Source organism: Macaca fascicularis, chromosome 1 (genome assembly GCF_037993035.2).
Source record: "Macaca fascicularis isolate 582-1 chromosome 1, T2T-MFA8v1.1".
Taxonomy (NCBI): domain Eukaryota; kingdom Metazoa; phylum Chordata; class Mammalia; order Primates; family Cercopithecidae; genus Macaca; species Macaca fascicularis.
Genome location: NC_088375.1, coordinates 186,624,603 through 186,644,606, shown reverse-complemented (window position 1 = coordinate 186,644,606; position 20,004 = coordinate 186,624,603). Strand labels below are relative to the sequence as shown.

Below are 20,004 nucleotides of genomic sequence, written 5' to 3'. Positions count from 1 at the left end.
TTATTCATGCAGGGCTACAACCGAATTAATTTTGGAGAAGAGCTGTTCAAACAGGACCAGAGCTGTGGTACTTACAAACACCACCATTTCTCTTTGTGCTAATTAGTTTGAAATGGTTCCAAATAAGAGTCAACCCCACAGAAGTCTGTGTAGCATGAAGCCAGGCTTGTTAAGACACAGAAAACAGTTTCGTCTTGATGAATCAATAACTGCATCATAAAGCCTTTTCAAAAGGAATGCAATCTGAATTACCACACTCAAATGTTGTATATTGTTTATATGCCTCTCAGTCTTTCTTATTAACATTTAAAAGGACTATTATTATGACTCAGTATAGATGACAATACGTTTGTAATGTTTCCCTGCAGTAGGATGGTAGACTAAATTTAGTATAATACCATTTTCTCTTCTCTTCTTATTATATAAATTAACATTTTTTTGTTCTGTGTGTTTTTGATGCATGACTGCCCTTCTAAATTTTGCACTTACCATTAAAACAATTTTGTTATCAATAGTTAAATAAAAAAGAACAAAGCTGGACATGTCAATCTTCCTGATTTCAAACTATATTACGAAGCCAAAATAACATGACAATATGGTAATGCCATAAAAACAGACATGCAGACCAAAAGAACAGAATAGAGACCTCAGAAACAAATTTATGCATTTACCGTCAACTGATCATTGGTGCCAAGGAAAACAATGGGGGAAGGGGTGCCTTCTCAACAAATGATATTGGGTAAACTGCATATCTACGTGTAGCAGAAGTAAATTGGACATTTATGTCTCACCATATAAAAAAATCAACTCAAAATTGATTAAAGACTTAAACATAAGACCTAAAACGTTACAACTCCTAGAAGAAAGCATAGGGAAAAAGCATTTTGAGATTGGTTTTCGCAATGAATTTTTTGATATGACACTGAATGCAAAGGCAACAAAAACATACAAAACACGTTAGGCTATATCAAACCAAGAAACTTCTGCATCACAATGAAAAAAAACCATCAACAGAGTTAAAAAGCAACCAAAAACCTTATCCACCATGATCAAGTTGGCTTCATCCCTGGATGCAAGGCTGGATCAACATACACAAATCAATAAATGTAACCCATCACTTAAACAGAACCAACGACAAAAATCACATTATGATTTCAATAGATGCAGAAAAGGCCTTCAACAAAATTCAACAGCCTGCATGCTAAAAACTCTTAATAAACTAAATATTAATGGAATGTATTTCAAAATAATAAGAGCTATTTATGACAAACACACAGCCAATACAATACTGAATGGGCAAAAGCTGGAAGCGTTCCCTTCGAAAATTTGCACAAGACAAGGATGCCCTCTCTCACCACTCCTACTAAACTTAGTACTGGAAGTTGTGGCCAGGGCAATCAGGCAAGAGAAAGAAATAAAGCACATTCAAATAGGAAGAGAGGAAGTCAAATTGTCTCTGTCTGCAGATGACATGATTGTTTATTTAGAAAACCCCATCATCTCAGCCCCAAATCTCCTTAAGTTGGTAAGCAACTTCAGCAAAGTCTCAGGATACCAAATCAATATGCAAAAATCACAAGCATTGCTATACACCAAGAATAGACAGACAGCCAAATCATGAGTGAACTCCCATTCACATTTGCTACAAAGAGAATTAAATACTTAGGAATCCAACTTACAAGGGATGTGAAGGACCTCTTCAAGGAGAACTACAAACCACTACTCAAGGAAATAAGGGAGGACACAAACAAATGGAAAAACATTCCATGCACATGGATAGGAAGAATCAATATCATGAAAATGGCAATACTGCCACAGTAATTTATAGATTCAATGCCATCCCCATCAAGCTACCATTGACTTCCTTCACAGAATTGGAAAAACTACTTTAAATTTTAAATGAAACCAAAAAAGAGCCTGCATACCCAAGACAATCCTATGCAAAAAGAGCAGAGCTGGAGGCATCACGCTACCTGACTTCAAACTGTACTACAAGGCTACAGTAACCAAAACAGCATGGACCAAAACAAATATAGACCAATGGAAAAAAACAGAGGCCTCAGAAAGAACGCCACACGTCTACAACCATCTGATCTTCAACAAACCTGACAAAAACAAGCAATGGGCAGAGGATTCCCTATTTAATAAATGGTGTTGGAAAAACTGGCTAGCCATATGCAGAAAACTGAAACTGGACATCTTCCTTACACCTTATGCAGAAACTAACTCAAGATGGATTAAAGACTTAAATGTAAGACCTAAAACCACAACAACCCTAGAAGAAAACCTAGGCAATACCATTCAGGACATAGGCATGGGCAAAGACTTTATCACTAAAACACCAAAAGCAATGACAACAAAAGCCAAAATTGACAAATAGGATCTAGTTAAACTAAGAGCTTCTGTACAGCAAAAGAAACTATCATCAGAGAGAACAGGCAACCTACAGAATGAGAGAAAATTTTTGCAATCTATCCATCTGACAAAGGGCTAATATCCAGAATTTACAAGGAACTTAAACAAATTTACAAGAAAAAAACAACCCCTCAAAAAGTGGGTGAAGGATCTGAACAGACACTTCTCAAAAGAAGAAATCTGTGCGGCCATCAAACATATGAAAAAAAGCTCATCATCACTGAGATCATGAGGATTAAAGAGGAAATTAGAGAAATGCAAATCAAAACCACAATGAGATACCATCTCACGCCAATTAGAATGATGATCATTAAAAAGTCAGGAAATAACAGATGCTGGAGAGGACATGGAGAAATAGGAACGCTTTTACATTGTTGGTGGGAGTGTGAATTAGTCTAACCATTGTGGAAGACAGTGGGGCGATTCCTCAAGGATCTAGAACCAGAAATACCATTTGACCCAGCAATCCCATTACTGGGTATATACCCAAAGGATTATAAATCATTCTACTATAAAGACACACGCACAGATATGTTTATTGCAGCACTCTTCACAATAGCAAAGACTTGGAACCAACCCAAATGCATATCAGTGATAGACTGGATAAAGAAAAATGTGGCACATATACACCATGGAATACTATGCAGCCATAAAAAAGGATGAATTCATGTCTTTGCAGGGACATGGATGAAGCTTGAAACCATTATTCTCAGCAAACTAACACAAGGACAGAAAACCAAACACCACATGTTCTCACTCATAAGTGGAGTTGAACAATGAGAACACAGGGACACAGGGAGGGGAACATCACACACTGGGGTCTGTCGGGGGGTGAAGGGGGTAGGGGAGGGATACTATTAGGAAAAATACCTAATGTAGGTGATGGGTTGATAGATGCAGCAAACCCACGTGGCCCATGTATACCTGTGTAACAAACCTGCAGATTCTGCACATGTATTCCAGAACTTAAAGTATAATAAAAATAAATCACACGTACCCCATACATATATATGTACCATGTACCCACAAGATTTCAAAAAAAAAGAATGTAAGAAAATATTTGCAAACTATACACCTGATAAGTGGGTAATATCCATATTTTACAAGAAACTCATTCAACTTAATTACACAATAACAAATAACCCAACAAAAAAATGGGCAAAGAACCTGAATATACATTTCTCAGAAGAAGATATAAAAAGAAGATATGAAAAGGTCCTCAACATCACTAATCATCAGGGCATTGCAAATCAAAACCACAATAACATATCTCCACACACCTACTGGAATGGCTCTTATCAAAAAGAAATAGTAAGTATTGGAGAGTATGTGGAGTAAAGGAAATGCTTGTACTGTTGATAGGAATGTAAATTGGTACAGCCATTATGGAAAAACCGTATGAAACATTCTCCAGAAGTTAAAGTTACAACTACTGCATGATCCAACAATCCCACTTCCAGCTATAAATCCAAAGGAAATAAAATCAGTATTTGGAAGAAATATCTGCACCTCCATGTTCATTGCAGCATTATTCTCTGTAGCCAAGATATGGAAAAGACCTCAATGTCTACCAATGAATGAAATAATAAAAAAAGTTATATATATATATATATATAGTAAAATATTACTCAGCCTTAAGAAAGGAAGAAATCCTTCTGTTTGTGACAACATAAATGAATCTGGAGGACATTAGGCTATATGAAATAAGCCAGTCACAGGAAGACAAATATTGCATAATTACACTTACACATGGAATTTCCAATATTCAAACTTACAGAAGCAGAGAGTAGAATGGTGATTACCATGGGCCGGGAAGAGGAGGAAAAATGAGGTGATGTTCAAAGAGTACAAAGTTTCTGTTATGCAAGATGTATAAGTTTTAGAGTGCTAATGTACAGCAACAGGACTATAGTTAACAATACTGTATTATATAGTTTAAATTTGCTGAGAGGGTGGTTCTTTCGTGTCCTTAGCACCCCAAAATAGAAAGTTAACTATGTCAGGTGATTGAGATGATTTATGTATTAATTAATTTGATTGTGGTGATTATTTCACAGTGTATATGTATACGAAAATATCAAGTTGCACACCTTAAATATACATAGGTTTTATTTGTCAATTATACCTCATTAAAGCTGTAAAAAGTACCAAATTGAATTTTGTGTGCTTATCTTTGAGAGGGGATTTTCTTCGCTCAGGAGTTTCGCTGATACTTTGGTGTTTATGCTATGTTTGGTGCTGCAGTGACTTGCCTTGGCTTGACTTAATGCTGATTTGAATCACTCACTGTGAGTGAGCTAGTTGCTATTTCAGTACTTCCCTGCTCTTTTCTCACCACGTAGCAGCATTAGTTACCAAGGTGATATTTCTGGGAACACAGAGGGAGTAAGGACGTGCTGAAAATTTGGATTGATCAAATCATACACAGGTGAGTAGGCTAATGCTTCTCTTCCAGTCAGGCAGCAATGAGTCTCAGATTTTATTCTGTAATTTTTAAGAAAAATCTAACTTTTCTAGTATATGAGCTACTATGCTGCTCTGCTTCAAGAAGGGAAGTTTGCTATTGACCAGTTTTGGAACCTTTACAAAGATAAATACTTTGAGTCTCACAATTAATGCAGAGGCAAATAGATGCTGAGAAGGGCAGCTACCAAAAACAAGTTTGCCTTCTCTTTGGTCAGATTGGTTGTAGACATTAATAGAAACGGAATTTAGAAAAAAATATGTCCAGATTCAGAATGAGAGCAAGGGATACTCATTTTTCTTTAAGACAATGATTCATCCTGATTTTTCTTTATGACTAGCATCATTTAAACTGGTCTCCCTCAGATTTATAGTGTGGCATTCTTCAGAAACTTCAGAGACTGAGTATCAGTGGACCACAGTGTGATGATCTGGAGGCCGACCATTGAAAGGGCGCATTCATACTCTGTTAGTGGACATATGTCTGTATTATAAAGGGAAGCATGTTTCTTAGAATAGCAAGCTTTTTGATCAACTCTGATCACCAGGCTTTCAAGTACATATTTTTTTCTTACCCAGTCTTACAAGAAAAGATTTTGTGGAGTATGCCTGTAATACTTCCCCAACAAGAGAGAAAATGGGCATAGCTGATACAGTCCTCTTCTCCAAGAACTAGTTATAAATAATATTTATAATGTTTACCACTATCTGATTCAGATTTCCTTTTCCCTCAGCCATTCCTCTGCATATTGGGCCTCTTTATCTGGTGGGAAGTCCCAAATATTTATTCCTAAAGCCCCTAACTGACCCTGTTTTTATTGCATTACTGAGGTCTTTAATTAACATTTACTACTGAATTGAAGTGATTACATGTATCTAAAAAAGTCCTCCGACTCCAGGCATGGTTCTTTCTGCCTTGATGGTGTCTATTTCCCCTTGATAGCTGAAAATCATTCCCTTTTTATTCGTCTGTTAATTCAGTGGCAATGGGAGCCCAATTTGGACAGGTGGCAGTCTCAACTTCCGTATCACCAGGACAGATGTTGGCACTCATGTGAATTTACTCCTCCCTTGGGAAGCGTTTTAGACTGACAGAACTGAAAACTGTGGGAATGGGAAGTGAGAGTATAATGAATGGATTATTGGGTATGACAGAGAAACCTCTTCTGCTTTTGTCTCTCTAGTCTTGAAGCTATGCATTATGGCAATATAATTAAAAAACACCACATATACTTTATTTATTTGAAGAAAGGACTGCATCTTATGGGGGAGTGTTGCAGCCTTGCAGGTGGTGTTTCCAGCTAGCACCATAACTGAGTCTTCAATAGACCATTCCAATGGTCTGGAAAAGCAGCTGCTTCCATGTAAAGGAATATATGTGGTGAGATTGGCCAGTTCTATAAGTAGGAACTCATTGATATTCTTGTTTTATGATAAAATTAGTTCCTTGGTCAGAAGCTATTTTCAACTGAATACCATAATGACAACAAAATGTCATAAGTCTGTGCTTGATGATGCTGGCAGAAGCACTGCAGTCAAGAAAGACAAACACATATACAGGATAATTGTCTAATCCAGTGGAGAAAAATTGATCTTCTCTCTATAGTGGAAGAAGTCCAATATAATCAGTCAGTGGAGAATGGTTGCAAATCTGAGACTTCGTGTTTAAGCTCTACCATAGACAGTTGGGCAATCAGTGGTTTCAGTAGATAGAAGAATCATGGGGAGGGAAAGTCCATTTTGTTGATCTTAGGCATAACTTTTATCCCACCACCATGGCCGTTTTGTACATAAGTCCGTTAAACAAGCACCAGAGTTTCTCAGAAAAGAGGCCTGATTGATATTCACAACATGAGATACCTTCTCCACTTGATTATTGAAGACTTCCTCTCCAATAGACAGCCTTGGATAACTATGTAAATAATTCACAAATATGTCAAGATTTTGTGCTCATTTTGAGAAGCACATTCACACATGACCCAAGACTGCCTGTCACTAATCTTCCAACTTGGTTTATTCCAAGATTCTGACCTGCTGGCCAATCAGTTCATTAGCCAGTGTAGATCATTATGATCACTTAGTGTCTCATTATTAGGCATTCGATCTCTACCAGACTCTAGTAGTAAGCCAGAAGTTGATTCTCCACAGGAGAATAGTTGTTTTTAGAAGATTTGCCTTTTCTCCAATTCCATAGATAGTTGCATGGTGGCTCTTGAAAAAGAATTCAGCTGGAGAATGTGATTTTGAAGCTCACTATAAAATTGCACTAATCAAGACTGTGCTATTGATGTAAAAGCCCACAAATAGATCAGTGAAACAAAAGAGAGTCTAGAAATAGATCTGAACTTTCTGTACTTTGCATCTTTGTCAAGAATTCATTGTCAGTACAACACTATCCCTCTGACAATACAACACTATTTTGATTATTGTATTGATTAATGCTAGGTTTCCAAATCTGTTATTTTAAAAAATGTTTAGATATTCTATATCTTGACCTTTTCTATAAAATTTTATATAAATTATGTCAGTTTCCTCAGAAAGATGACTTGAATTTGGAGATTAAGTTTAATCCATAGATTAAAAGCAGATTTATAAATAATATTGAGTCTTTAAATCTATGAACATTATATATCTATCCATTAATGTGGGTCATCTTTAATATCTCTAAATAATGTTTTTCAGTTTTCATTATAAAAATATTCTACTTATTCAATTTATTCAAATGTATTTAATTTTTGATGTTATCATAAATTGTATATTTTAAACGGATGGGTTTTCTTCTATTCAGATTTTGAAAGTTTTATTGTAAGAGTTGAATCTTGTCAAATGATTATTTTCTACTTCTGTTGAGATGATTATACATATAATTTTTTCCTTTCTGTTAATGTCATAAATGCTTTCTTCTATCTTTTTTACTTTTCCTTCTATTTTAATTTCAGTTTAAATAATTTTTTTTTATCTCTCTTTAAGTTCACCACTCCTTTCTCAGTTGTGTCCTATCTGTTAAGCCCTCAAATTATCTCTTTATATCTAATATCATATTTTTCGTGTCTAGCATTTTCATTTCATTCTTTTTTGTAAAATAATACCTATCTGAAGAAATTTTCCATCTGCTCATGCAAGTTGTCGCTTTTCTAAATAGATCTGTTATTGTATTTATTATAGTTTTATTAAAACGTTTATAAGTGGTGAACTAAATATTTAGGCCATCCCTGGATTTGCTTCTATTGATTCTTTCCTCTCTTAGTAATGTGTCATATTTTATTACTTTTTATTGTCTTATAAACTTTGCTTGTATGTCAGACATTGACATGACAATGAAGAGTAAATACTAATGCTAATTCTACTTATAAAAGGATATGTCCTTCTTTTGTCAGGTTGCTAATATGGGGAACTGTGCCAATGTAACTTGTATTTGAGTTGCATTTGGGCAGTTTAAGCTTTAGTTGGATTCAGTTTCACCACTTACTTCAAAGTCTTTCAGTGGAATTAGGACTTCCCCTTAAAAGGGTCAAAGACTCAAGGACCAGCAAGTTGCAAAAGATGTCTTCAATCCACTTGCCATCTTCCTGAACTTTGAACTCTCTCTTTCTCTCTGCTTTACAGTTCAATTGCCAGCTTTCTGGTTCACCAAGGAATTCTTTTTGCTCTCCTATCATACTTTAGCTCTTTTGTGTCTTAGACAATCTTTCTCCATTCTCTTTTCCAGCCCTCAGCCATTAGAAGACCAGTGTAGTGTGACTGATGAGGGTGTCTCTAGGAAGATTTACCACACTTTATCTGTCTTTCCCTGAATCTTCAGCAGTCATTTGGGGAAGGCCCTGCATGCCTCAAAATCTCTCTCACCTTTTGTGCTCTGTCTGCATCCTTTGGTATACTATTCCCATGTAATAATTGAGTTTCCATGATAAAGAATTGGTGGAACATACAGATTTTCTCTGTGGCAGGGGCTCTTCCCCCAGACCACATATGACTCTTAACAATTTAGCTTATTGTGCACTACTCCTATTCATGGTAGATTCTCTTTTCTCTCATAATTTTACCAGAGGTGAAATCAGCTGTAGGTTTCTTCTCGCCTAGGAAGGTGTCCTCACTTTCTGGAATTTGGTTTATTAGGTTTCTTTGTGTTCTTAGCTCTCTCATGGCTTTTAAAAAAGCTATAATTCTGTAGCTTACCAACATTCTTATTTGTGTAGAAGTAACAGTTTTTTATTACTTAAACTTTGAAATAATTTCAAATTTTTATGAACATTGCAAGAATAGTAAAAGAGCTCCAATAGGCTCAGAGACTCTATTTAAGTCACACTTCCAGTACAGCCTGCAATACCATGAGCCAGTTAAACCCCTTTTCTTTATAAATTACCCAGCCTTAGGTATTTCTTTTAGTGATGCCAAAATAGACTAACACACCCTGGAATCAATTATTTGTTGGAAGAACCTGGTTGTGTTGAGAATGGAGTGGTATTTAGAGACCAAGATCTGGCTGCTAGCTATTGCTCCTGGGTGCTGCCAGTGGACAGAACTCAGACTATCTATGTATCTAACTATTCACACATATGTATTTAATACTTAATTTTCTATCTACCTGTATCTATTGAAACCCATGACTTTATATGAATTGCTCCAATTTCAACTCAATATCATAGAATGTATTCTAACTTCCTTTCTATATTTGTAGTTTCTTTCTCACATTATAAGACACCTGGCTGTCATTATCCTTAAAAATACTTGCTTATTTGCCTAGTCCTCATGTATGTAAACAAATGCTGGTTTAGACCCTTACTGTTGTGGTCTCTGGTCAATAACTGATTGCCTATTAATCAATTTTCCTCCTCAAACCCTTACTGTTTTGGTCTCTGGTCAATAACTGATTGCTTATTGATCAATTTTCCTCCTCTTCTGTTTTTTTGTCCTTGTCAGTTTGGTGTACTGGCTACAGTGCTGCTCCGCTGAACTTCCTGAACTAAATGCATTGTATCAATTGTATTATATTATCCTTCCACCAAAAATACCCAGCAGTTTTGCTTGCTCCTTATTATCATCAACATTTGATATTGTCAGTCATTTTAATTTCAACTATTCAAATGTGCAGCGGTGCCTTATTGTGGTTTTAATTTGTATTTCCTGGTGACAAATGATGATCATGTTTATATGTCTTATTTGCCATTCAGATATCTTCTTTTGTGAAGTGTCGACTCAAGCAATTTTGTCAATTTTTCTGTCTTTATAAAATTATAAGAATTCTTTATGGATATTCTGGATGGAAGTTCTAAGTTTATACAGTCATCATTTGGTATCCATAAGGGATTTGTTCCAGGATCTCTGCAAATACCAAAATCTGGTTGCTCAAGTGCCTTATATAAAATGTAGTATTTGCATAAAACCTATGCACACCCTCCCATATGCTTTAAATCATCTTTAAATTACTCATAATACCTAGTACAACATAAATGTATATAAATAATTATTATGCTGTTTTATAATTTTTATTATTTTTATTGTTGTATTGTTATTTTTTCCCAAATATGTTCACTTCAAAGTTGGTTATGGTTTTAATATGCATTTTCCTGATTCTTAACGAGGTTCTACACCTTATCTTATGTTTACTGCTATTTGGCTATTTTCTATACTTAACTGTTCAGGTGTCTTACTTGTGTTTCTACTGGTTCAGCTCCCTTAAAAATAATTTGTATAACTAAACATTTTAAAAAATAAATATTCAGGATATGCACTCTTTATCATTTGAATATTTGTTAATATCTTCTCCAACTCTGTGACTTGTCCTTCCACTCTCTTAGTCATTTAACACTGCTTTCATTTATTCTATTCTTTTCAATCTCATTTGCTTTTTAATGAATAGATTAGACAATTGCAAGAGCCATCTAACCTGTAGGTTTTCTCTCCTTTGGTACATTATTTTATATTCTTGTATTATAAAACATAAATCTCACCATGGAATTACGTCATTTATATTTTGCATGTATGCACACCATTTTCTAGAGGATAAATCTAACATTTTATTCATTGACGTATTTGAGGTCCTTCATGAACCAAACTTTGCATAGCTACTGAGTGTATGAAAACAAATATATACTCCGCAATCCAGCATGCAAATGTGTACCTCCATATCTTAGCAGTGTCTTTTTTCCCCCTCTATCTGGATTCCTAGAAAAACAGCTTGTGCCTAAACTTATTACTAACAGTCTATTGGTGAGGGGTAGGGTGGTGGTGTAATAATCGGTAGCAAAAGTGAGGGGGAAAATTAGTATGTGAAACAAGAAAGAAGAAGCATTTATCTGCTCGCTTCCTCCTATTTCTTGTGTCGGATTCATCCAACTTTATCTTATAGGCATTTAACACACCTTTACAAATGAGTTATTTTAACCAGGCACTCTGGGAAACTACTGGGGAATCTAGGTCTCACCTTCCTTTGAATGAGGGAGTGGTGGGTAGAACCAGAAGTTCCATGGATCCAATTAGGTCAGACCATGCCCATAACATGTTTTGCTGAAACTGGCCCTTCCCCAACAAAAGAAGGCAAATCATCGTTTGCATCAGGAAATGAGGCAACTTTGGCAGCAGCAGCCAGGGCTTTCAGCCAAGCAAGTAGCATAGGTCAAGGGGCAGGTGGGGCCAAGTGAATGTGGGAATGCGCATAGCTTGGTTTCTGGACATCTTTTATGCTCTTATCTACCACAGTTCCTTTCAGAACAGTTAACCTGATAAAGGCAGTAAGCCAAGTCAACACATATAAAGGAAAGGGGAGAAGAGATCATTTCAGTGGACCTGACACCTAAGGTTTGATGAGCTCATTTGGTTGCACATCAAATGAAATTCTCTCAAAAGACAAGATTTGAAAATTATTTATTTCTTTTCTTTCCCTGTGTTACCATGGTTCTTGCTTCCTGATACTGTAATTATGGTTTTGTTTTCCAGGTGTGATGGAGCCTGCATTTTCCTCTTTATCTGGATACTTTGTGGCCATTCTTCTCTTACAGATAACAGTACTCACCTCAGGTAGGGATATCTATTTCTTTTTCATGGTGCAAATTACGCTGAAAAAAATGAGCAAGCTTCTCACTGTTATTTCACAGATTTTACCCTTATATTCCAGTTTCGGTGGTAGAAATGAGTATTAAAACAGCTTAAGATTAAGAAATGTTATTTCAATTGTTATGCTACAGAGTTGCAATTATGTGCCTATGAGACAACATAGATAAATGTTTAACATGTCTCCTTAGGAAGCTTAAATTCTCACTGGCAAATCATAATAAATATATCTTATCTTTAAGAACACACCACAATTATTTATGTAACCATATGAATTATAAGTTTATAGGATTAGCAGGACTTCACATAAAGAAGTTAGTGTGAGTGGGAGCTGTCCACAAATTTTTCTTAGAGCAGAGGACTATTAGGTTTTATAATTCAGATTACTTATGATGAGAGGGGTAAACATTCTTAGCAGAGACAGAAATGAATTTGACATAGTATAGAGAAGCAAAAGCTAAAGGTATGGAAGGACCCATGTGATAGTTATCTACAGTTTTGGAACAAATTAGCCTAAACATTAATGATGTAAAATAACAATCAGTTTATTCTATCCACAATTTTGTGGGTCAGAAACTTCGGCCAGGGCTCACCCGGGTGATTCTTCTGCTCCATGTGACATAGACTGAGGTCACTTGGTGTATCTGCTGGTGGAGGAAATGATCTGAAGGGCTCAAGGTGGCTTCACTTAGGTGTCTGGCATTTTGGTGGAGTAGGCTGGAAGGTTGGGATTAGCTGAGATTGTCAACTGATCTATCCACATGTGGATTTTCTACTATTGTGGTCACAAGGTAGTCAGACTTCGTATAAGGCAGCTCAGGGCTTCAAGAAATATTGTTACAACAGGAAAGAATGGCTGCTGCTCTTTTATCAAAACAGGCCCAGAAACTATTGCAGCATGTCTTCTGCTGCATTCTACTGAACAAAGAAATCACAGAACACACTAATTCAAGAGGAACAGTCATACTTTTTGCTTCATGGAAGGGACATAAAAATTGTTGTGGCCACTTTTAGCCCACTAAAAACTGATATTAGAAAAAGTAGCTGGTATATTTTTAAAGTAAAGATTGTAAAATAATCAGGTTCCACATCCCACCTCTTGACAATTGGAGCATCCTCCATTCATTCTTTAAATATTCATGAAGTGCCTATTATGTTCAGGTAATGCTTTATGCACTGAGGATATAAAAAAGAATGAAAAAAGAGACTCTTTTGTTTCATTACCTACATATTAATAGGTCATGAGAGAAAATGAAGAAAAGAATTAGAAATAAAATATCAGATAGTGATATGTGCTGGGGAAATGTGATTTCGGGAAATGTTGAATGAGCAATCATAAAACATTTCTTTAAGGAGTAGTTTTTTAAGATGGAACCTGAGTGATGAGAAGGAGGCAGCTATGAGCGTCTGGGGGAAAAACACTGCCATCAGAGTAAAGATATATCTGAGAGCAAAGTTCTGAAGTCAGAACAACATCAAGAATCAGAAGAAAGGTCAGAGCATCCCAAAAAAGAGGATCTAGGAGAGCATTCTATTGTAGTCTTCAGACTAAATCTTTGGTCTTCAACTCTCCACAGAGCAGTTCACTGTGAGTAGCTCTAGGAGTCACCACGTGGTCATGGTCGGCAGCCAGGCTGAGCTCAGCTGCCAACTGTCCCCACCACAGAATGCACAGCTCATGCAGGTGGGCTGGTTTCGGGATCGCCATTCCCAAATGATTTACCTGTATGAAGATGGGGAAGAACACTCTGGAGAAGGCATTCAGAACTACATGAATCGCACAGTGTTCCTGAAGGATGCACTAGAAGGCGGCAAAATTACCCTCCAGATTTACAACGTCACTGTTTTTGATGGTGGGCAGTATCACTGCTTCTTTAAAGATGGCCACACCTATGAAGAAGGCATCGTGGATCTGAGGGAGGTAAGGACAGGAGAGTCCTCTTCAGATTTCCTTGGCAATTCCATGACCCCGAATTCATGAATAGTTTTTAAAATTTACAACTTTCAAATATAATAAAATAATAATAGAATTTTTTGAAAAAAATAGAGAGTAATATAGTGCACAGATACTCTTAGCAATTTGTCATAGTTCCTTTAGATTAAGTTAAAGTCACCTTTGTACCCCTCAATAGCGCTATTTACTTTTCTGCTTTCCAAGAAGTAGCCATTATACTTCTTATGGTTCTTTTTTTGTTTTTTCTTCAAATTTTAAGAACATCAGCTGCCAGCTGTCTTCATCCCAGAGTGCACAACATATGGAGGTGGACTGGTTTTGGGATCACCACTCCCAACTGGTTTACAAAGACTGGGAACGACACTGATTGCTCTTAGACACTTGACTTTCTTAAAATTCTTTTTTCAAATGTAGTTCTTAACCCATATGGATTTTACTCTTGTGTATTTATGAGGGAATGATGTTGTTATTGACAAAGCTAATCTCGTCAAAGATGTAGTCTTTCCTTGTTTAGTGTCACAAAGCCAGTACATAAAACTGAAAGTCAGTTTCAAGCAGTATAAACTTATTCGATGGTCACGGAATTGAGAATTGGGAGCATGGCTCACAAATCAGTTTCTTGATTAGTGATGGGTGAGCGGATTAAAATATAGGGTTTTTCTAATAAAGAAGTTGGACATTAAAACTAACGGGAGGAATATTAATGTATTTTCTGGAGCTGGGGAGTGAACCTCTGGTAACCAGAGTGCTGCCTTCCCTTTTGTCCTTATATGGCTTCTTCCAGTTGATGATTGTCAACTGTCATGGTTCTGGTGGGGGTGTCATTTTGCATGGAAATGAGATTATAATGAAGCCCGCTGTCGTTTTGAAGCTGTTTTGTCCGCCATCTTGGTTCTAACCAGTCTCAGCTGGTCTGGGTACAAATGGAACTTTTTATTGCAGGTGCCATGTTTCTTGAATGTAAGTAGAGCTAGGGCAGGGTAGAAATTCAGCTGTGTCACATAGGCATTACGCTGGGTAACAATGTCTCTCCTTATTAAATTATATATTTATTGAATATTCCCAATAATTGTCAGGCACTTCTGTCATTGATCAAGTCCTTATCTGTGCATGGGTATTTTCATGAGTTTTTAATTGATTTTTCTATTGAATCATCATGACATAACTTCTGGACCTATGACCGTACTGCTTTGTTTAAATGACTACAAGTTATGTGCCTTAATATAAAATAGGGCATGTCTTACAACTTCACTATTCATCTTCAAAAGTGCCTTGGTGCTTTACTATATAAATTGTAATTATAAAGTTATATTCTGTTAGGAATTATGATTGAAGTAAAATTGAATTTATAGACTAATTTTAAGAGATTTGCTATGTATTTTTATTGAAATGTCCTGTCAATGAACACTTACTTAAGCTTTTCAATTTTACTTCAATTTTATTTCAGTTAAATTTCATATGTTTACCCATAAAAGTCTTGCACATCTTTTGTCAAATTTCTATAGTTAGTTTGTAAAATTATGAATGAGATGTTATTGTTAAAAGTTTTAATGATTATGGTTTTGATATAGGAGTGTAATTGATTTTTTTATTTTTTGTTTTCTTTACGTAGTTATTTTTGAATAAAAACTTCCTCAAGATTCAAAGTTTAGTAATTTTAAAAATCCATGATAAAAAGTCTTCTTTTCCATAACCATGAAACCATAAATTTCACCTCTCACGGGCAGCTAATGTGATGTGTTTCTTAGATACCACTTCCTGAGTTTTTTTTTAACATATAAATGTGTGTGTATACACAAATATACTGCATAAGCATACTGTACATCAACATATATGTACATGTGTATACAAACATACAGATGTACAATAGATACTTTTAAAATAATTGCTAATATACTATGTATATATTTTTGCAACTTGCCTTTTTTTAAACTTAATAACATGAGTTGAAGGTTTTTTTTTTTTTTTTTAATGGAATCAAGCTGTGTAGCCCAGACTGGAGTGCAGTGGCACGATCTTGGCTCACTGCAAGCTCCGCCTCCTGGGTTCAAGCAATTCTCTTGCCTCAGCCTTCCGAGTAGCTGGGACTACAAGCGTGTGCCACCACGCCCAGCTAATTTTTTGTATTGTTAGTAGAGACAAGTTTTCACCGTGTTAGCCAGGATGGTCTTGATCTCCTGACCTCGTGATCTGCCCACCTCAGCCTCCCAAAGTGCTGGGATTACCGGTGTGAGCCACCACACCTGGCCCCGAAAGTAATTTTGTATCAGTATATGAATCTTTCTATTCTTTCTATGATGGCAAAGTATTCCACGGTGTGGATAATTCAGAAATTATTTTAGCCATATGCTTTTAAAGAACATGCAAGTTACTTCAAGCTGTGGGTGTACAAGCAGTCCTCTAAATTAATAATATAAATAAACTACTAGATGTGTAATTTCACACATGTGCAATTGTACGTCTCTTTGTATGTGTATAAAAATTATGCCATTGGTTTATCAAATCACACACACACACACACATACACTCAAAGCCTTTGGACATTTAATTAGGCTTTATTGAATTGATTCAGCAATTTGGAGATAACTGACATTTCTTTCTGCACTGAGTACTGTTTACTCTGCTACTTCAGATGGCACTATATGGGATCCTAATCCATAGCTTCACTTTCTATGGGGAGATTTCTGCATTGGTAGGTGCTGCACTTCGCTCAGCCTCTAGAGGCCTCCAAACTGCTCATTATTTTCTATTTTTTAAAAATAAATTTCATTGTCTGTATTTAAAGTATACAACATGGTATTGTAGGATACATAAACAGTAAAATGGTTACTATAGTGAAGCAGATTTATATATTCATTATCTCACATAGTAACCCTCTTTGTGGCAAAAGCAGCTAAAATCTACTAATTTGGTAGAAATATCTAATACAGTACAATTTTATTGCCTTTAGTCCTCAGATGGTATACTGGATCTCTAAATTTGTTTATCCTACATGTCTGTTATTTGCTCATTATTTTCTATTTACCTGTATGAAGTCAGCAAAGGTATACATGGGGAAAGGCCAGGAATGGGCTTTTGTCCCCTTGGATATGGAGTGGTGTCGATCCATTAGGATCTTTATCCTTTTGAGCTTTAGGATTCTGATCTTCTTTTACTACCTGAAGTTCTCTAGAGGAAATTTAGAATATTTGCTGCCTTTCCTGACAAGTAAATGCTACAGGGGCAGAAATAGCTAGAACCTTCTTGAATTCCAGTCACTTCCCCATTCAAGTCCTGTAATGATTCTTTATCTTGTTGTATTTTTAATACAATTTTATGAGGTGCTTTTTATATTTTATCTACCTTTTGGGTTGTCTCCAACAGGAAAGATGGTCACAATTACCTTGCCATTAATGGCAGCCCAAAATTGAAACACGTAATTTCTATTTTTATTAAATTGTTTTCACTTATACAATTCTATGCCCCCAAAATAACTTGATTCAATTTATATGCTTAAGAAATGACGATGCAAATTTCAAAATAGCCAGTTGAGAGATGGGGGCACCCAGCTGAATCTGGCTGTGGCTTGGATTGATTAAATTATTTTTATTTTTGTATTCCAGTATACTTTATATACATGGAGTGCACAAATCTCAAGTGCACAGCTCAATAAATTTTTACATATAGGGACACCACAAATTCACCCCTCAGATCAAGATATTAAATATATCCAAATGTTCCGTCTTACCTCTTTCTAGTCAATACCACTCTTCTCTTGCTGAGATTCTAACTTCTATTTCCATAGATTAGTTTTGTCTGTTCTAAAACTTATATAAATGGAATCACACATATATGTGTGCAGTTGCTTACCATTATTCGTTTATGTTGTAAGTGGCAGAAATTTCTTCTTTGTTTTTCCTTGTATTCTATGCTGTGAATGAACTTTTGGGTTACTTTCAGTTTTGGGCTACTATGACTAATACTGCCATGAATATTTTTGAACATTTTGTTTTGTATACATCAGTACTCATTTCTGTTATGTATTATAAGTAGGAGTGAAAGTGTTGGGTCATGAGCATAGGCGTATGCTCAGTTTCAGTAGATACTAACAATTTCCCAGAGAGGTTAAACCAATTCACAGTCCTGGAGCCGGCCATATAGGAGAGCTCTAGTTGCTCTACAGCCTCTCCAGTCTTTGGTAATGTCAGTGCCAGTGCTGTTCATTAAGACATTTTGGTGGGGTGAAGTGGAATGTCATTAAAGTTTTACTTTGTATTTCCCTGATGGCTGGTGATGTTGAACATCTTTGCATATAATTATTGGTAACCTGGATATTTTTTTAAATGAGATGGTTTTTCAAATATTTTTCCCATTGAAAACACAAAGTTTATCTGTCTTATTGATTTATAGTACTTAATATATTTTGGATGCTACTTTCCAGATGTATTGCAAGTGCCTGCTCCTAGCTGTGACTTTTTTTTCACTTTTTACATGTGGTCTTTTGAAGAACAACAGTTAAGTCCCAATTATCAGTCTTTTCTTTTATAGATAATATTTTTGATGTCTTGCTAGCTTGGATTTGGATGGAAGTATTATTCTTGTTCTAATTGTGGCCACCCCCATTACACTTATGGTATATATAGGGCACAGAGAATGAAAAGACTGATTTACTTCTCAATTCTTGAGTCCACACCAATAACTATAATGTAATTTCTCTCTCTTCTTTCCAGCTGTAGGCTTGGATGTGCAGATTAATGTTCAGGTTCTCGGCACAGAGGGGTTTGTGGTGGAGTGTACCTCAGGAGGGTGGTTCCCACAAGCCCAGATGGCATGGAGAGACAGCAGTGGGAATGTAATTCTACATTCATCAAAATCTTACTCTCAGGATGGAGCTGGATTATTACATTTGAAGATGACCATTCTTCTAAAAAATAGCACCCATGGTCCTGTAACTTGCTGCTTTTACAACCCAGTCACTGGTCAAGAGAAAAGGGCAGGTATTGTCATATCAGGTGAGTGCTTGTGGCTTGGTTTTATCAAGGAAGAATTGCCACATAAAATTTCATGTCCTTCTTCAATGTGGCCAACTAAAGAGAAAATTAAGTGGAATAATAAATGTGAGGTTGTTTTATAAGCTATGAACTGCTGTAGACATGCACTATTGAAAATGTATTAAGTTGCTGGGACAAGGAAAATACCAGGTGCTAAGGAGTTATTTTAAACAATGGAAGATATTAGAATCATTAAAGGAAAAGCCTTGTTCTGTATAGCATGTTAAGGCTTCCAAAGTTTTTATGTCCTTTGAGTGCTAGATTCACCTTTTTTGGGCTTTGTGACCTTGGGTATCACTTAACCTTCAAGACCATTGATTTATCTCATTTGGAAATGATAAAGTATATGTTATTTTGAGCTTGAAATGAAATATTGCCAGTGCAATAGTTTTACAAAACAAAGCAATATGCAAAGTTAATATTGATTTAAACATTATGATGTCACAAGGGTACTTTATTACGGAAACTGGTTTGGTCCTAGTATTGCTTAACACAGAGACAGGGAATTATTTTAGTTTCATTTCTCAAGAGATGCTTTCCCAAAAAAGAAGAAGGAGGAGAATGTTCCCTGAGAGACATCACTGGTGTCTACCAGAGGGTCTTTGGATGTGATTTCAGATCAATTTTACCTCTGTTGTTAGATTACTCTGAATAGAAGAAGGTAAGCATTTAACTGGATCCAGTTCACAGAGGCTTAATATCAAGGAAATATCCTGTCTCTTAACAGCCATGAGTGAACAATTAGAAAGCTGATAAAATAAATACTGTAAGTACTTTTTTTTTTCTTTCTGTTCAGCAGAAACCCATCTATTTCAGGTGCTTAGGTCCCTTTGTGACCCAAAATAAACTCCTTTAATCAACTCACCATTTCAGTTTTCTGCGCCACTTCATGGGAGTATTACTTCTGGTTTCCCTTTTAATCCCACGTTTCCCTTCTGAGCCATTTAGGTTTCCCGGACTGACCAACAGTAATCAGCGTTGTTGAAGGTAAGGTGTGAATCTAGAACCTCAGATCTCATGCTCCTTTCCTGTTTATTTTTAAAATTTCAAATAGAAGCCTTTCAAAAATGAAGAAAGCAAATTGAGTCATGG

At 36.0% G+C, this 20,004-nt stretch overlaps 2 protein-coding genes across 9 annotated transcripts in view; one reads left to right on the top strand and one right to left on the bottom strand.

Moving 5' to 3' along the window:
* The window catches only part of LOC123568732 (selection and upkeep of intraepithelial T-cells protein 1-like), a 192,097-nt gene that overhangs the window by 65,229 nt on the left and 106,864 nt on the right, over window positions 1-20,004 (bottom strand). The gene's annotated exons all lie outside the window — the stretch shown is intronic.
* The window catches only part of LOC102116697 (selection and upkeep of intraepithelial T-cells protein 1-like), a 221,976-nt gene that overhangs the window by 169,931 nt on the left and 32,041 nt on the right, over window positions 1-20,004 (top strand). For all 8 annotated transcript variants that reach the window (XM_065522999.2, XM_065522995.2, XM_065523002.2 and 5 more), the window contains 3 exons: window positions 11,815-11,895; window positions 13,506-13,849; window positions 18,592-18,873. In XM_065522999.2, coding sequence (XP_065379071.1) covers window positions 11,815-11,895; window positions 13,506-13,849; window positions 18,592-18,597 — 431 coding nt within the window. In that variant the 3' untranslated portion in view covers window positions 18,598-18,873. The remainder of the gene's footprint in view (window positions 1-11,814; window positions 11,896-13,505; window positions 13,850-18,591; window positions 18,874-20,004) is intronic.